Raw genomic sequence first — 15,996 nt, forward strand, 5'->3', positions numbered from 1 at the left:
GGTAAATAAGCCGGAATATCCGGTTCCTGCCGGATTTGTTAACCTGAGTCCGGATCCGGGGGTAATTGTGGGGAGACCGAGGGGGGAGGCGATGACGACCTTACCGCTCTCCATTGTCAACATACCACATCTACACTCATAGCATCGAGCTGCAGCAGCTGCGCGATCGCGATGCCTCTCAAAGATCTATTGAAAGCTCGTGAGTGCATAATTGCCCAGACGAGGATGGGCCAGTGGCGGACGCGGTGAGGGAGCTCGGCTGACCACCGCGTAGGCTTCACCTCGGCACTGAACAGTGTACCTAAGGGGACGTGGAAGATCCTTATTACGGATGATCACTCCCAAGCTCTGCTGGATACGGTGTATAAGAACATTGAGATCTTGCAGCAGAATGTTACTTGTGAGTCTTACCGGTCTCGCGGTTGGTCGTCTGACAAGGAATGCGGTGTGCAAGAAGTTGAGCGGGGCGGAACGGCCGTCCTGACCGGGACGCAACCTGAAGGCAGCGCATAATGCAAGAGACAAGGCAGAAGCTCATCGGATAGCTGTCGAACCACTCCACTCTCCCCGACATCCACAAGGTATCGAAGCGGTCTACCTCCTCACGCCCACGAGCCAGAATGTCGACCGAGTCATCGCCGACTTCTCCCTCGGTCGGAGGACATACAAGGCGGCACATCTTTTCTTCATCGACGGTAAGCTGGTCCCCGTACCTGATCGTATGGATTAGCTGATAAAGCAGGTATATCTGACTATCTCGCGCAGAAGTTGACGAGCTCGATACCCCAGGATGTGCTCCGCGCGTTCACAGAGCTGTACTGCAACATCTGGGGTGAGCTAAATGGAGCTTCTTCGCGGACTATAGCTGAATAGCCAGCTCTCGAAGATAGGGTTTTCTCCCTCAAACAGCCATCGTCCTTCTTCACCATGTTCGGTAATATCGGCGGAGCAGCAGCCGCCGACCTAGCGCTCGAGGCATTCGAGGACGATGTGGAGTTTACAAGTCGCACCGTAAGCTTGCCCCCTTCCCTGCCTGAGACTAAGCTGACGATCAGCTCCTCAACCTCCTCGCTACCCTAAACGAGAACCCCCATATCCGATTCTATCAGCCAACCCACCACTCCCCTCTCGGCCCACTGGCGAACCAGCAGGCCGGCTCCTCTTCGCTCGCCGCACCTCCACCACAACAGACACAAAGTCTTCGCTGGCGTTCTGCGATGGCCGAGCAGAGTCAACAGCGGGTTCAGAGCCCCGGTCAGGCTCCAGGAGGCAGTGCGGGACCGTCAAAACCGGAATATATCAGCGGGAAGATTGCAAAGAAGTTGCAGGCGGATTTGGACGAGTATATGGTCAATAACCCAGAGTTCCCGGTAAGCTTTTCTGTGAAGGAGCAACGAGCCGACGAGCTGACCTGGACAGGCCGCGTCAGGTCGGCCAAAAGCGCTGCTTTTCGTTGTGGACCGATCTATGGACCCCGTCGCGCCGCTGCTGCATGAGTTCTGGTATCAGGCGATGGTGAATGATCTGCTGAAGGTCGAGGAAGGGGTGAAGTACAAGTGAGCTACATACATTGCGATCGCGGTTGTTACCACAGTGCAAGAGCTGACGAGCAGGTACAAGTACACAAATACAGTCGGCGGAACCGAAAATCGAGAAGCGGAACTGACGGACGATGATCCGATTTGGGTCTCGGTCCGACATCTACACATGAAGGACGCGATTGATCGATTAATGACGGATTTCAACCGGTTCGCGCAGGAACATGCGGGGTTTGCGGACAAGTGAGTGTCAGCTGACTGACTCTGAGAGATCGGCATGTGACCAGTCGTGCAGATAGCTGACTTGATAGTGGTGGTCAAGTAGGTATCAACGATCTGAAAGATATGATGGCGTCTCTCCCGCAGTTCCAGACTCAGCGAGACCAGTACTCGCTGCATCTTGAGATGGCGCAAGAGTGTATGGGGCTGTTTGAGAAGAAACATCTCAACATTGCTGCGAATGTCGAACAGGTCAGCTACAATCTGGCGTCTTGTGTGCGCGGCGTAGCTGACGGACGTAGTGCTGTGCGACAGGCTACACTAGCGAGGGCAAGACACCCAAGAATCTCGTGGAGGAGATGGTGCCATTACTGGATGACCGGGCCTTAGCGTGAGCTTCTTTGTTCCATCTCTTGAGTCAAGAGGTGTGCTTGAGCTGACGTTGTAGATCGCTAGATAAAGTCCGAATCATCGCGCTGTACATCCTCTTCCGGGAAGGCGTGGCGGACGAGGATAGGCGGCGGCTGTTCCAGCACGCCAGGCTGAGTCTATCGGAGCAGGACTCGGTGAACAATCTGGTCTGGCTCGGGGCGAAGGTAGTGAAGGTGAGTCAAGAGTCTCCCACGCGTACAGGTAGGAGATAGAGCTGACAGATAGGACCCAAAAGACAAGTCGAAAGGCTCGCGTCTGAAGCAGAAATACCACGCCTCGGAGGGGGAGTTTGAACTGTCTCGCTTCAGACCAGTCGTACAGATGATTCTCGAGGTGAGCTCCGCACTCCTCGGCTTTGCGAGCGCCTCAGCTGATATCCAGGACTCTCACTATAATCGCCTAGACCCGACCCTGTTCCCATACACCAAAGACGCCCCCGAATCGTCCTCTTCCTCCAACCCTGCCTCTATGCGCTCGGGCGGCCGCCTGGCTCCCGCCTCTTCCGCCACCCGTGGTCCGGCTCCCGGCTCTTCTGGCTCGCTCAGATCTGCCAGACCGACATGGCACAAAGCACCTTCAGCACGAGCAATGAATACCGAGGGAAAACAGCGGATCATCATGTTTGTAGCGGGCGGGATGACGTATTCGGAGATGAGGTTGGCGTACGCTGTTGGGCAGAGTTTGGGGAAGGAGATTTATATCGGTAAGTCCTCCGTTGGTATGATGAGCGGAGACAAGGTGGGGCTGACGGGACAGGATCAACACATGTCGTCACGCCCGAAAGTTACGTTCGGGATCTGAAGAGTCTCGGACGAGGGGGAATAGGATGCAATCCGCCTAATGGGGTGGCGGAACATCCCCAGTCGCCAGGACGTGGGAGTAGAACACCGGGTAGACCGGTGACATATCAACAGTGAGCTTACAACCTCCCTCTATGGCATTCTTCTGGAGAGGCAGAGCTGACATGATCAGGATCATCGATAGAAAATACTGGCAACCACCCGTCGGACCCCCTTCCCTCGCCCCTCCTCCCCCAGCACCCGGGTCAGGCTCATCCCTCGCGCCCGGCAGACCAGCGATGGGCACCCAACCCAACTCGTTCAATTCGGCTGCGGGTTTGAATAGCCAACTGGGCAATTTGAGTCTGGGTGGGAAGGAGGGGAAAGAGAGTAGGTTGAGTTTGGGCAGTTTGAGGGGGAGTACGAAGGATGGGAAGGAGGGGAAGGGAGGGGAAGAGGGAGGAAAGAAGAAGAGCTTTTTGGGCAAGATGAAGTGGTAATGTAGACTTTTGTAAAGAGCAGGATAGAATGCAAGGATGTCATTGTTCAAGAACTCTAGCTGCCGCGCCTCATTCCTCATCGGATCTTTCGGCTATACTCGCGCCGGCTATATCCGGGATTGCGACCGATGAGACCATGTTCTCCTCTCGCTACAGTGTACATCTTGGCCCAGATACGGTACATATAGCCATTGGTCCCTGACAAGTGCCCTGCTCAAGCCAAAATGTCTATCGAAGTGGACGTAAAACTGAAAGTCGCGGTTCTCGATGACTATCATGGCCTTCACAAGCGCTACCTCGGGGACCTCCTCGATACCGTGGAGCTCACGTCCTTCCCAGATACGCTCGCATCAACGGCCGGCTCACAGCCGCTCGTATCCCGACTCCGGCCATTCGACATCCTTATCACCATGCGGGAACGGACGCGGCTTTCTCGAGAGGTCATCACGGCTCTAGCAGAGAGCAGCGGGAAGGGCGGAAATCTGAAGGTTATCCTTACGACGGGCATGCGGAACCTGGGGATTGACAATGATGCCTGCAAAGAGACAGGAGTGATTCTCACCGGAACGCCGGCTAGAGCTTTACCGTGAGTAGTTACCACTGACACTGAAAAACACTGATTGTCAGAGCTGGCACACCCGCCTCATTCAACCAGACCGTCCAGCACACCTGGTCCCTCATCCTCTCCCTCGCTTCCAACATCCCTCGCGATAACGCCCTCCTCCCTGCTGGGCAGTGGCTCCATGCCAATCCACTCAACACCTTCCTCGCTGGCAAGACGCTCGGTCTGCTCGGTCTCGGCCGCCTAGGCAAAGGTACCGGCCGAATCGCCAAGCTTGCATTCGGGATGCGGGTCATCGCTTGGTCCGAGAACCTCAACCAAGAGAAGGCGGACGCGGCAGCGGTGGAGGTGGGACTGGAGAAGGGAGACTTTGAGGCGGTGAGCAAGGAAGAGGTCTTTGCTCAGGCGGACGTCCTGTCAGTGTTGCTGTTGCTGTCAGAGCGGACGAGGGGGGTGGTCATCAAGGCGGATCTGGAGCGGATGAAGCCTACGGCTCTGCTGGTCAACACAGCGCGGGGACCGATTATCAAGGAGGCGGATCTGCTGGAGCATCTGGAGGCGGGGAAGATCCGAGGAGCGGGCATCGACGTGTTTGACGAGGAGCCGCTCCCGCTGGATTCGAGATGGCGGACGGTCAAGTGGGGTCAGGAGGGACGGAGCGAGGTGGTCTTGACGCCGCATGCGGGTTACTCGTACGAAGGGGACTCAGGACTGGGGGCGATGTGGGAGGGATTGAGGGAGGAATTGGGGAGGATCGTCAAGGGGGAGGAGGTGAAGTGGAGATTAGCGTAACCCTACCGACCGGACTAGAAGCCGGCCAGAGTATTCGGGGCTATGTTTAACAGCAGAAATGAAAGACATGATCCTTACAATTACAGTCTTTTTGCGACCGGCAATGTAGGCAAGGGGCAACCGTTAGGACCTCAAGGACCTGCTGCAGAGTCTCAGTCTTGTCCGCCGCCGAGCAGCGACGGTGAACCTCACACACGGGTAGCTAACGGCACTCGTGGTGGGGAAGCTGATAGTAAGACTCGAGGTGAGGAGCGATGGCAGGGATGCAGCGATCTTAAGTAGGCCGAACGATATCGCTGGCATGTGAAGCGGTGGGTCTGACACCATTTTAGATTCTCGGCGGCCGACGGCCTCATTGTCAGCCGCTGTAAGATGTAGGCATATCGAGACCTGAATGGAGGGCGGACGGAAATCTGGGCGGGACACAACACCGCACTGTGCACCAGCGCGTGACGAGGAGGTCTGGCGAGGTCTGGCGCCTCTGCCTCTGCTACGGCAGTCATTCCGGCCGCACGCTACACGTCCCTCCTGAACAGCTTGCTGATAATAATACATGAACGATCTCCATATCACAATGACAAGGAGAAGGACGGACGCAGAGAGACTCAGAGCTTGTCCTCCACTTCTCTTCCCCTCTCTTCGGAGCTTCGGCCAGAGGTTCACATTCCTCACCTCGGTCCTCGGGTTGCCGTAAATGATCATTACCGCATCCGGCTAACCCTGATTTGCCGCCAAGCACCGCCGAGCGTCGACGTCTCGTCGGAGCATTGAGCAACCATTGAGCGAGACGGAGCAGGTGCGGGGCAGCAGGGAGCAGCATGACAAGGTTCTCCAGCTGTTTCTCCTTGTTTGCTTCATGCCGTATCGGCTAATTCCTGCACGAGTGCGGAGGAGTGCGGGCCCAGTCCGGTTCGGGCAGTATTGCTAACACACAGGTACCGTTCATAATCTTCTTCAAATCCTCTCTATGTATGGCTTGTATCGCCGGTTCACCATGTCTCGACCCCGCTTCACTCACATCGCAAGTCGCAGCTGCTCAACATGCTCCTCAACATCATCAACTTCTTCATACTGACCTCAACACTAGCCCTCGGCCAGTCGGAGTGGACTTGTCGGGCCGGTGAACAACCTCTGCAAGCCTACTCTGCCCTCTGTAAGCTCTTTTGCTCGCTGAGAAGAAGCTTGCAATCCCTAGTGCTAATCGGAGACTTCAGGTCCTGTGACCCAGCAGAACACGGGTTCGCAACTCGGATATAAAGAAATTACATTGCGCTACGTGGACACATCTTACAAATTGACCGGCCAGAACAGTGTGACTATGTACTGCCAGTGAGTTGGACTGATGCTCTCTCTTCTCCCATCTCATGTGCTTGATTCTTGCCCTCGATGGGTGTGCTGGCTGCTGATCGGCTGCCAGATACGACGGGCGTTATTGTTCCTATTCGGGCAGCGGTACCGTGAGCCAATGTATTCTTCTCTTGATTGGCCTTGCGTGACATGTCGGCCATTTGGGTGCGTCGAAAGCAGACATCGCTGACAGTCCAGACAGCATTGACTCTGAGCACCGGTGATCCCGCATCCTGTCCAGCAACCACTATCAACAATGGACGGAATCCTCAGCCTTCCGCGGGTGGTAGTTTCAGGAGGAGGTCTGCTGCGGAAGTCCAAGCCTACGGTGATTACATCCTGCCATCCATCGAGCGCAATCGCTGATGGCGTCAGTGTTTCTATACAATTGCCCGGTCCCTACAGTCGAGTCTGGCGCGCGGCTTTCTGATGAGACTGTAGGTAAGTATGACAATGGTCAGGACCCCGTGCAGAGGTGCCAGTGAGTACCGTTTGGTCCTATGCATTATGACCTGTAGGAACATTAGACTGACATATACAGGTATATCAAGCGCAGTGTTGGGACCTCGCTGACTTGTAATTACGATGTACAGGTAAGCCCCCTCTTCAAGACATACATCTCGTCATTCATACTTCACGCGTGAAAGCCCGATCTGACATTTGCAGACCGGCAATTTCGTCTCGCAGCAGGGGAACTTGGAAGATCCGAGCTCGCCCTTGAGATCCTTCTGTCCGGTCACGGCCTGCGCATCTCCACAGTATACCCAAGGTCAGAGACGACGGGCCGTGGAGCGGCGTCAGTTGGATCCCGCAAATTTACGGAACAAACGAGCTTCACAGGTAGGGGATGCAGTACGTTCGGGGAAGAGGCGCTTCTCTGTATTGAGTTAGTAGGCGCGGGCCGATGAGGGCAGCTGGTAGAGACAGTTCAGCTGGACCAGCGGACGCAGGGTCTTTGGTACCGGTATATGGACATTTTGGGCGATATGTAAGCTTCTGGATCGCATGCACGGAAAGTCAGATCTTGTGCTGCCAGGTACTCAAGAGCGTTCGTATAAGCCATGCGAACTCATGCAGAGTCACTGACAATCTGCGCTCTTGCTAGATCTTGTAGCTGGAGCAGTCGTGTGTGGCCTAAATTCTCGGGGACTGGCGAGTAAGTACCCAAGCCCATCGACCTGCCTGTCACCACCAACGACCGACTCAGGCGTCAGTCACTCTGCGCGGCTGTATCCGAATACGTACCGCTGCTAATTTACAAGCTAACAGGAGATTGATCTATCAATACAACGAGCGCGTGCGACAGCGGGTGGCGAGGCATGTTTCATCCTCCCTTTGGCGTTTCAGATTATGCCGTAAGCCCCTTTCACTCAACTCGTCACTCGACCGCGTAGAGGTAAGTCTTGCGTCTACCTCTCTACCCATACTGCAGTACTGTCGCCCAAAAGACCGCCCATCGGATAGCATGTCGCTCAATCACTTCGAGACCCTCGAGAAATTCACATCCCCACTCCTCATTCCTCTTCCTCCCTCCCCTCCGCCCAAAACGCGTATCCCGAGTCGGAAACCTGCCGGATGGGTCTCCGTCACGCCAACGCTATCGAGCGCGAGGTTCGCATCGATGGCATCGCGCAGACTTGTCTCTGGGGGTCCGGATAGCCCTGCGGGAGGAGACAGAGGGCGCACGGCGGACGAAGTGGAGGAGTATCGCGAGCGGGTTGATCAGCACAATCTGAGCAGTGGGAATGCGGCGAGACCCCAGACCGAGGTGGAGACAGCAGGGAGGACTATGGAGCGGGCCGTCCCAGCTGGACGCGTTTCAAGCTTTGGCGCACCATATCGCTCGGTTTCGTCATACAAACCCCACACATACAGTTCGCCCAAACCAGCCGGGAAACGAGTCATCAGCGGAGCGATGCAGTACGCGCTCTTACCTGCTTCGCCTCCTCCGTCTCCTTCCTCCTCCCCTCCACACTCGACTAACCCCGCCGCCGGTCACGTATACGTACGCTCCCCTCCTCTCGGCGGCCCAGAAGATCATCATCCTCCCCCCTCGACAGCCTCACCTCGGTCGGACCAGCTTCACACACCCCTCCCTGATCTCAATGTCGTGGCTCTTCCCCGAGGCGACACTTCTTCCCAATATCATACCGACATCAGCCGCGGGAATGCCGGTGACCGAAGGGAGGATGAGGATGAGGTGGACGAGTCATTGGTATATCACCTCGTCGAGCCGGATGCGGAAAGCAGCTTTCAGAGCGTATCGGAGCATGACGTCCAGTCGGGCGATGACGACGCTGAAGGAGCAGAGGAGGGATCGGAGGAGGAAGGCTGGATCGGGGAGGTACTGGCGGAGAGAGAGGCGGATGAGGAATGGATGAGCCATGTCCGGACGCAGCTTAATGCGCTGTTTCCGGACTTCTTCAATGAAGATAGGTCGGAGGCGTTTGAGCCCGCCCCGACTTTGCTCCAGCCCCAGCATCAGCAGATCCAGCCGTATCCACGACCTGGCGCCCGACCGCAGCTGGACACCCCGCCCGTCCAGGCTGCCTATTGCCCATACCCCTCCCGCCCCGATCCCGTGCAAGCTGGCCGGCTCGCCGTCGATGCGCTCCCGCTCCCTGGGTTCCGGAGTGAGCTGGGGGAGCTGCGGGAGGAGATAGAGCGGTTGAGAGGAGTCGTAGGGGGTCTGGCGGATGGGTTGAGGGGGCAGGTCGTGAGCGCGCCGACTGCGGCGATGACGATGGGGAAGGAGCGGGAGTCAAGTGATGGAGAGGGAGTCGCACGAGTAGGCTGTGGTGGCGTGGACATAGCACTCGTAGGGGACGATCTGGACCTGGCCAAGCGACTCGTTGTGGAGGTACGTCCGATATTTGATATCTTGCCACTTTCCATACGTGCTCAGCTGAGCGCTGACCTCGCAGAACGCACAACCCATCGTACACCTCCTCCGAGCGCTGCATGCGCGGCTGCATCCCGGTCGAGACGATGACTTGGATTTGGCGGATCTGGTCAATGAGGAGGTTCTAGCGGAGATGACGGGGCGGCTTCAGTAGGGTCGCTTGAGCCTAAGCCGGAATATACATGAGGATTGTCAGTCGATCTGTGAGAAGGTTAGACTAGAACTAGGATCTGTATAATGCATCAAGCTACAAGACGGGCTTCCTTTTGCACAACCTTTTACTTCCACCAGCGGGATCTATCACCCAGACAGCGGTCACCTAATCCACCAAGACCAAGAACTGCTGGTCCATCTACATCCTCAGCGTCCTCGCCTTCTTGCCATCCCTATCCACCACCACTTCCTCCCCCGCCCGCTTTCCCATACCCGAGCTCATCGCTCCAGGCCCAAAGAGCAACCCCCGCCTCACCCCTCCTCCTTCGTCCCCATCACCGCCCCGTCCCTTCTTCCCGTTCCCGGCGTGCACCCTCTCCCGCTCATCCTCCGAGTCGCTATACACCTCGGAGGGGGGATCGAACGTCCCCACCTCGAGGCTCCGATCGGCATTCACAAACCCGCGCCTCCGGTTCGTTTTGGGCGTTTGCATGACGGGCGAGCTGGGCGGAGAGGGCGTGACCTCGACTTCTTCCTCTTCTCCCATCTCTACATCCCCACCCCGTACCGCCGGCTTGGCCGAAGTAGGCCACAGAAGCCTAGGCTTGGGACACGGATGTTCCTCATACTCTTCATCTTCCGGCCGGAGGAGCGCAGGCGGGAAGGGCATATCGGGCCGCATAAAGGGGTTCGCAAAAACCTTTTTGCTCCCCCGGAACACGTAGGTGACGTACGGCCGGTCGCACTCGTCCGTTCCGGATGGATTGGGGCGGGGGAGGTGCACGTCCGACGGCCGAGCGAGGAAGGGGTTGTGTGCCTCGTCGAGCATCTGGGCGTGCGCCGAGGATTTGGCGAGTTGGCGTGGGGATCGGCGGGGGGTTGGGGAGGGGAGGAGAGGTGGAGGGGCTTGCAGACGGGTATGGGTCGAGCGGGGAAGGGAGGTAGGTGTGGAGGGGGAAAGAGTGGGGCGGGCGCGCTTGGCGAGTGGCGAAGAGGGACCGGCGGTCTCGTCCTCTTCGTCGCTGTCGGCAGGGGGGGAGAGGAGGTGTCCGGCCGACGCTGATCCGAGGGACGTACGAAGGACCGTCCGTGGGGATCTTCTCGGCGCCGCCGCCGCCACTGAGCTCGAGCCCGCCGCGGTCCGGCTGGTAGGTTGGACGTAGAATGGATTCCCTTCTTCCCGTCGATTCCCCTCCTTTCCAGATACAGGCACAGGCACAGGAATGACATCCACCGTCCGATGCACCCCGGACTTGTGTCCCCCGCCCATCCCCACCCCCTGTCCTAGCCTTCCACCAAACACGCCTCCATTCCCATTCGACGCTGGCGCAGCCGTACTGAGCAACCCCATCTGCTGTGCGAATGTCAAGCCCGGGCGGCGCCGAGGTCCAGACGCAACGGGCACGTCTGTGGTCGCCGCAGAGTGGATGAAGGTTGTTTGGCCGCTTGGGGAGAGGGCTCGCGAGACGTTCGAAGTTGGGGATTTACGATGCCGAGGAAGGGTCTGCGGCGTGGGGAGGAAAGAGACCGATATGGATGTCGCTTGACTTTGGGAAGGAAGCGACTTGCGGGGTTGACGGATCGTCTCGGGCGTGGGGAGTTGGGTGTTTGACCGAGAATGAGGGGGAGTGGGAAGGCTGCTAGTCAGCATTTCCTTCCATCAAACGCGTCCGCCTTGCAGGACGTATACTCACGCAACAACATCCACCCCGCGTCCGCGTCTCTTCCTCTCTGCCGTCCTCGGCGCCTCCATCCCTCCTGCCCCTCCGGTGCCCCTAGTACTGACACGCGCGGACCAGCCGCCAGTCGCTGAGATAGGGGACGACATCCTGTCCTTTGTTTATCCCGGAAATAAAGGTTGGCGTCGCAAGAAACAGAGAAGATGAGCGTGTAGATGGTTGCAGATGCTGGCGGGAGCACGGTTTGGTGACGGTAGATTGAAACCGAGACTGGGTGGGTGAGACAACCAGCCGATCGTGATAATTCCGCCGCTGACCGGGACCGCTGGTCTTCGGCGGTGATGTTGAGGTTGAAAGAAAAGGGGCGAGCTTGCCAGAAGCCGCGTACGTCGGGACCGAACGAGCCGTAGCCTTAGCCGATGTTGAGCGCTGAGGGGAAGCGTCAAGATATGAGGATGAGAGGCAGAAGAGAAGAAGGCGGGAGAACGAAGGAAAGGAAGTGACGAAGACGCGTTGGATGAGCATTCAGGGACAAGGAAAGGAAATCAAAAATATTACGGCAGGGATGTGGCGCTTTTGTCGTGTCTTTGACGCGGACGCGTCGAACTCATGCAGACAGCTGCAAGTACAGCTACGGCTCAGCCAGTTGGTAGACAAGGACCCATAGTATTGCATGATGCGGTCGAGATATACACAGCCAATCTATGCTTTGTCTACTTCAATCCCCGTCCCAATCACACCCAAAAAAAGTCATCCACATTTACCCCACCTCCACGTTCTCCCCACCCAGCCTCCCCACCCCACCTCACCCCGCACCTCAAATCTCCTCCCCCTTCTCCAACTTCCCCAACAACACCTTCAACGCCTCCGCCGCGTGATTGAACGGCGTCATCTTGACAGCCTCCGCAATCGCAATTGCCTCCGCCGGTTCTCCCGGGTCTCCCTTGGTCTTGCGCCCATCGTCCATTTTCGCCCATTTCTCGAGTTGGAGGCGGATCGATGGGGCTTTGAGGCGAAAGTGGGTCCGGATTTCATTCTCGACTGGCGCTCATCAGCTCACTCCCCTTTCTCACGCACAGAAGGAAGAGAAGAGCTTACATGGGTAAGGAGGGTTCTTGATATTCCCGGCCATAGCATCCACAAGCACCATCCGTCTCACATTCGCATCGTACGCTTTCGCCTGGGGCGTGCCCGCATCGTTCGCCCAGGCCGGTTCATTGCAGTAGGGTTCTTCACACATGATCAAACTCTGGATCGAGATGAGGACTTGGAGGAGGGTTGATTGGCCGGCTATCCATCCGGGGCCCTGCCAGGTTCCGAGGAGGGACAGGCAGACTTTCTGAGGGATCAGCCGAGTCCAGGGAATCAGCTCCTCCCGCACATAGCCTAAAGCTAGCCGGGGAAAGAAGGAAGAAGGGAAGAATGACTCACCCCATCCGCATACAAATTCGGATTGTATCGATACCGCCCACCATACGTCGTCATGCTCTTCACCACAGGACACGACTGGTTGTACTGCAAAGGCAGGAAGATGTCGAATATAAAACACCCATTCTCGTAGGGTGTACCTTCAGGTCCGACAATCATCGCCTTGATGCAGTCGACGCGGGACTCGTCCACCCTGAACGTATCAGCTGCTGTCTCACTGCTAGCGCTCGAAAAAGGGCACGTGGTGTTAGCTTACCGGAGAAAGATGGTAGAGTGCCAAGCGACAGGAAGACTCGTAGTGAGAATAGCGAGCTCTTTGGCAATGGCCAAAGATCGCTTTGGGGCGCTCTGCCAAGTCAGCTTTGGCGCGCAATAACGGCCGAAAGAACCGGTGGACGACTGACCTGAGACTCGAGAGCGACAATCTGGGCATTATACGCATGCCGATACGTCACGCCGTCAGTCGAGGTCGAGGCGGGGTTGGTCAGGTCGGCGTATTGGAATCGGGTCTTCATGGCCCATTCTTCGTCTGCGGGATCAGCCATAGTTCTGGGTCTGAATGCGCAAGAAAATGGAGCAGAAGTAGGGTTCTGTACCGGGGGAGGAGGCTTGGGAAGGGAGATGCCATGAAATCATCGAACAACCTGATAGCGGGACAAGGGGAGTTGGCGAGACCGGAAGACCGGAAGACTCACAAATCTTGATGATAGCCTCCCCCGTCGCCCCTGACTCCGCCACCACCCTATCCCCCGCCTCATCCTCCTTTCCTGGCAACTTCGGCAAACTCGCCTGCATCCGCGTCACAAAGTCTTTCCCTTTGGTCTCGACAATACTTCGGTCGATTGTCGCTGCGGATGCAATGATTCGATTACTAGCGTCATCAGCTTGGTCCACCGTTCCTCATCCCCTTCTCAAGACCGCGCCAGAAGCCTGCACGTGTAAAGACCCAGGAAAGCTAAGAGCCAAGAGCTCACCAGAAGACCAACAACATCTCATTCTCATCACCCATCATTTCCCGTCTCTTCTCCTCCTGCTGCTTCTTCCTCTCGCTCACACTCATCCTCAGCTCATCCTCCCCTACTTCTTTGGTGGCCTCGGCCTCCACCCCGCTTGTAGCCGACAACCCCTTGAGTGCCGCTCTAGCCTGGATGACAATATACTCGAGCAGTTCGCGCGGGGACGGAGAGCCCTCGTAGGTCGTAGTCACAGTCTCGGGGTGCGGGGTGGGTTCGGAAGCGACGGGCCGCATTTGGGGCATGGCGAGCATGGACGCGAGGGCTTCGTGGCTGGATACGACCTGTAAGCGTCAGCTTGTGTCCCATACAGTATTTGCAACCCTCCTTTCATCCCTCTTCCCTTCCCCGCCTCTTCTCTGTGGCCTTCCCCTCTGTCTCGCCTTGTCTCTGCAGAAGAACAAACTCACCTCCAACCAGTCAAACAAAGACCGATACAACTCCCCCCGATTACTCATATCCAACAAACTATCATTTCTCAACAGGTCCCCCACAAACCCACTCCGTCTCCGCAGATGCGCCAGCGCCGTCGGATGCACCAGGTGGTCCGAGCTCTTGAGGCCCGACGCGCGATTCGGGTGCGGGAGGTAGACTTGGACTTGGGAGAGGAGGAGGGATGTTTGCTTGTCAGTTTCGATTTGGGCTTTTTGGGCTTTGATTTGGCCGGTGCGCTAGAGGAGTCAGCTTCTACCCTTTTCCCTCTCCTCTCTGCTCTCCTAGCTCCCCCTACGTAGTCCACGTGATCCCACGAAGATAGTCTCGAGCCCAGTCCAAACTCAAACTCACATCTTCAGACGCAGCCCCCGAGTACCCCGTCCCAGCCGCCAACCTCCTCCCACCTTTACCTCCCACTCCCAACCCCACTCCATCCGCATAATCATCCACCTCGATATCGTCGTCTTCGTCCTGGTCCGACTGGGCCTGCGCCTGCGCCTGTGCTGCAGCGAGGATACCGGACTTTCGACGGCGTTTAGCCGGAGGGGTCTCGGTAGTCGAGTTGGAAGACTGGGATTTCTTCTCGGAGAAGGACTCTTCGATCATGTGGAGGCCGACACCGAGGATTGCGCCCTTCATGTCAGCTTCAACCCTCTTGAGTAAAAGGGAAGCCCACTTGAAGATCCGAGCAATGAAGCAGAGACTCCACCTCGATCCCTGCTCCTTCGCCATCGCCCCTGGCTTTCCCTTTGCCCTTTCCTTTCCCCTTCTCCCCCTCCTCCGTCTCCGCGCCAGAAGCGAGCGCCGCCGCCCAGAACGCCTGACCTGGCGCAACGTGGTTCGAGCGTCCGCCACACGCCAAACAGGTGATTTGGGCGCAGGACGGGCAGATGGCGCTGACGATCGAAGCGACGTGCGCGAGGTACATCGGGAAGTCGGGCTTGGGGATCAGCTTGGACCGACCATTCGATTCGTCGTACATCGGAGGGGGGGCAACTCACAAAGACAGCAAAGAAGTCCTGAGGCTTGCGGTGGAACTCGTATCCGCATTGATGCGCGCAGGGGACGGCGTCATGTGCGAGCTTATCGTACAGCTGGAAAAGATGGCTTTGTTCCCCTGAGATATCAGCTCCTACACTCCCACAAAAAAAGAGGTCTCAGAGCTCACCTGCCTCGGGACACCCAGACATCCACTCCCCACTCCCCAGAATCCTGACCGACACCTTCTCCGCCCGTCTAGTCACCGCCCCCTCCGCGGCTACGCCAAGCGGTTTAGGCACATTCACAAAAACAGGCTTGGCCTTGCTTTCGATAATCTTCTCGGACCGGTCTTTGGAGAAGAATACGCCGGCGTACGGGTCCGATCGGAGCTTCTCGCCTCCTTCATCTATGATATCAGCTATTGTCCCTCCAAAGACAGGGGTACGGAAGCTTACCGTCGCTATCCGCAAAGCCATCGTAAATCTCCACTCCGTCGACGTCCTCATCTTCACTCGGAATCGCCTCGCTTCCTGAATCCTCCTCGTCCATGTCCTGGTCTGAGTGGGCGCTGTTGATGACGACGCTCTTGGCGACGCGGTTGGCAGAGGCCGAGACGGGGCTTTGGGACTGCATGTCAGCTCTGCACCCCTGGATGAGGATAAGACATACCTTTGGTGCTGGTGCAGAGGGTCCGGCATCCCCTTCATCATCTGACGGGATATCATCAAACTCTCCAGCGAAGACGCGTTCCTATACTATCAGCTATGCTGACATCCGTATGCTAGCTGCCGACATACAGCAGCCGCCATCACGTCGTCCTTTGCTCTAATCAACGCGGCTCTCGCTCTTCCTTCCGGGATCCCCATCTCTAGGAGTTGCTGCATGTTGGCGGCGGAGGCTGCTATGTTGCCTTGGTATCAGTGAGCAGCAGCAGGTGAGTGAGAGAAGGTGTGAGAAGGAGAAGGAACTTTTACCCCGCGAGTCCAGGCGCGTCCGCTCGGAGCTACTCTAGCGGAGCGGAGTGGGGTCCCGACTCCCCCTCAAAAACTTTTCCCTTTGGTAGTTTTTGTCGTCGAGTTAATATAGTTAGCGGAACCAAACCTGTTTTCTAATGAAGCCAAGGTCCGGCTAATCAATAACAAAGTTAACCGGAGCTTGGTCCACTTCATAAAGTTCAGCGCGTCCACAGCTGTCTCACACCCCCACACCTATAACACATCTAACCTTACTCAAATG

At 57.1% G+C, this 15,996-nt stretch overlaps 5 protein-coding genes across 5 annotated transcripts; 3 read left to right on the forward strand and 2 right to left on the reverse strand.

Annotated features, from left to right (window-relative positions):
- Positions 1 to 171: 171 nt before the first annotated feature.
- Positions 172 to 3,106, forward strand: MKK02DRAFT_35751 (Sec1-like protein; the record flags this gene model as incomplete). Its single annotated transcript, XM_053089256.1, has 14 exons — positions 172 to 199; positions 275 to 400; positions 546 to 695; positions 743 to 832; positions 878 to 1,011; positions 1,056 to 1,370; positions 1,420 to 1,556; positions 1,614 to 1,781; positions 1,850 to 2,009; positions 2,060 to 2,148; positions 2,206 to 2,362; positions 2,415 to 2,522; positions 2,571 to 2,892; positions 2,946 to 3,106. 14 exons carry the CDS (start codon positions 172 to 174, stop codon positions 3,104 to 3,106), a joined length of 2,145 nt encoding a protein of 714 aa, XP_052948545.1.
- Positions 3,107 to 3,692: 586 nt separating this feature from the next.
- MKK02DRAFT_21857 (D-isomer-specific 2-hydroxyacid dehydrogenase family protein) lies at positions 3,693 to 4,822 on the forward strand (the record flags this gene model as incomplete). The annotated part of the gene is made up of 2 exons (XM_053086479.1): positions 3,693 to 4,054; positions 4,096 to 4,822. The coding sequence occupies 2 exons, from the start codon at positions 3,693 to 3,695 to the stop codon at positions 4,820 to 4,822; spliced, it is 1,089 nt and encodes a 362-aa protein (XP_052948546.1).
- Positions 4,823 to 6,319: 1,497 nt separating this feature from the next.
- MKK02DRAFT_31092 (uncharacterized protein) lies at positions 6,320 to 9,225 on the forward strand (the record flags this gene model as incomplete). Its single annotated transcript, XM_053088208.1, has 12 exons — positions 6,320 to 6,334; positions 6,368 to 6,497; positions 6,545 to 6,606; positions 6,631 to 6,650; positions 6,711 to 6,762; positions 6,836 to 7,021; positions 7,084 to 7,157; positions 7,284 to 7,325; positions 7,377 to 7,378; positions 7,432 to 7,565; positions 7,602 to 9,029; positions 9,094 to 9,225. The coding sequence occupies 12 exons, from the start codon at positions 6,320 to 6,322 to the stop codon at positions 9,223 to 9,225; spliced, it is 2,277 nt and encodes a 758-aa protein (XP_052948547.1).
- Positions 9,226 to 9,423: 198 nt separating this feature from the next.
- Positions 9,424 to 11,052, reverse strand: MKK02DRAFT_41798 (uncharacterized protein; the record flags this gene model as incomplete). The annotated part of the gene is made up of 2 exons (XM_053091708.1): positions 9,424 to 10,861; positions 10,919 to 11,052. The coding sequence occupies 2 exons, from the start codon at positions 11,050 to 11,052 to the stop codon at positions 9,424 to 9,426; spliced, it is 1,572 nt and encodes a 523-aa protein (XP_052948548.1).
- A 668-nt stretch (positions 11,053 to 11,720) lies between these two features.
- MKK02DRAFT_21752 (uncharacterized protein) lies at positions 11,721 to 15,644 on the reverse strand (the record flags this gene model as incomplete). Its single annotated transcript, XM_053086462.1, has 17 exons — positions 11,721 to 11,944; positions 12,002 to 12,242; positions 12,335 to 12,524; positions 12,588 to 12,679; positions 12,736 to 12,860; positions 13,027 to 13,202; positions 13,306 to 13,628; positions 13,755 to 14,015; positions 14,131 to 14,189; positions 14,298 to 14,412; positions 14,456 to 14,557; positions 14,615 to 14,719; positions 14,781 to 14,896; positions 14,948 to 15,178; positions 15,216 to 15,345; positions 15,430 to 15,510; positions 15,558 to 15,644. 17 exons carry the CDS (start codon positions 15,642 to 15,644, stop codon positions 11,721 to 11,723), a joined length of 2,658 nt encoding a protein of 885 aa, XP_052948549.1.
- Between the last annotated feature and the right edge of the window lie 352 nt (positions 15,645 to 15,996).

Source organism: Dioszegia hungarica (assembly GCF_025882075.1).
Source record: "Dioszegia hungarica strain PDD-24b-2 chromosome Unknown MKK02contig_5, whole genome shotgun sequence".
NCBI lineage: Eukaryota > Fungi > Basidiomycota > Tremellomycetes > Tremellales > Bulleribasidiaceae > Dioszegia > Dioszegia hungarica.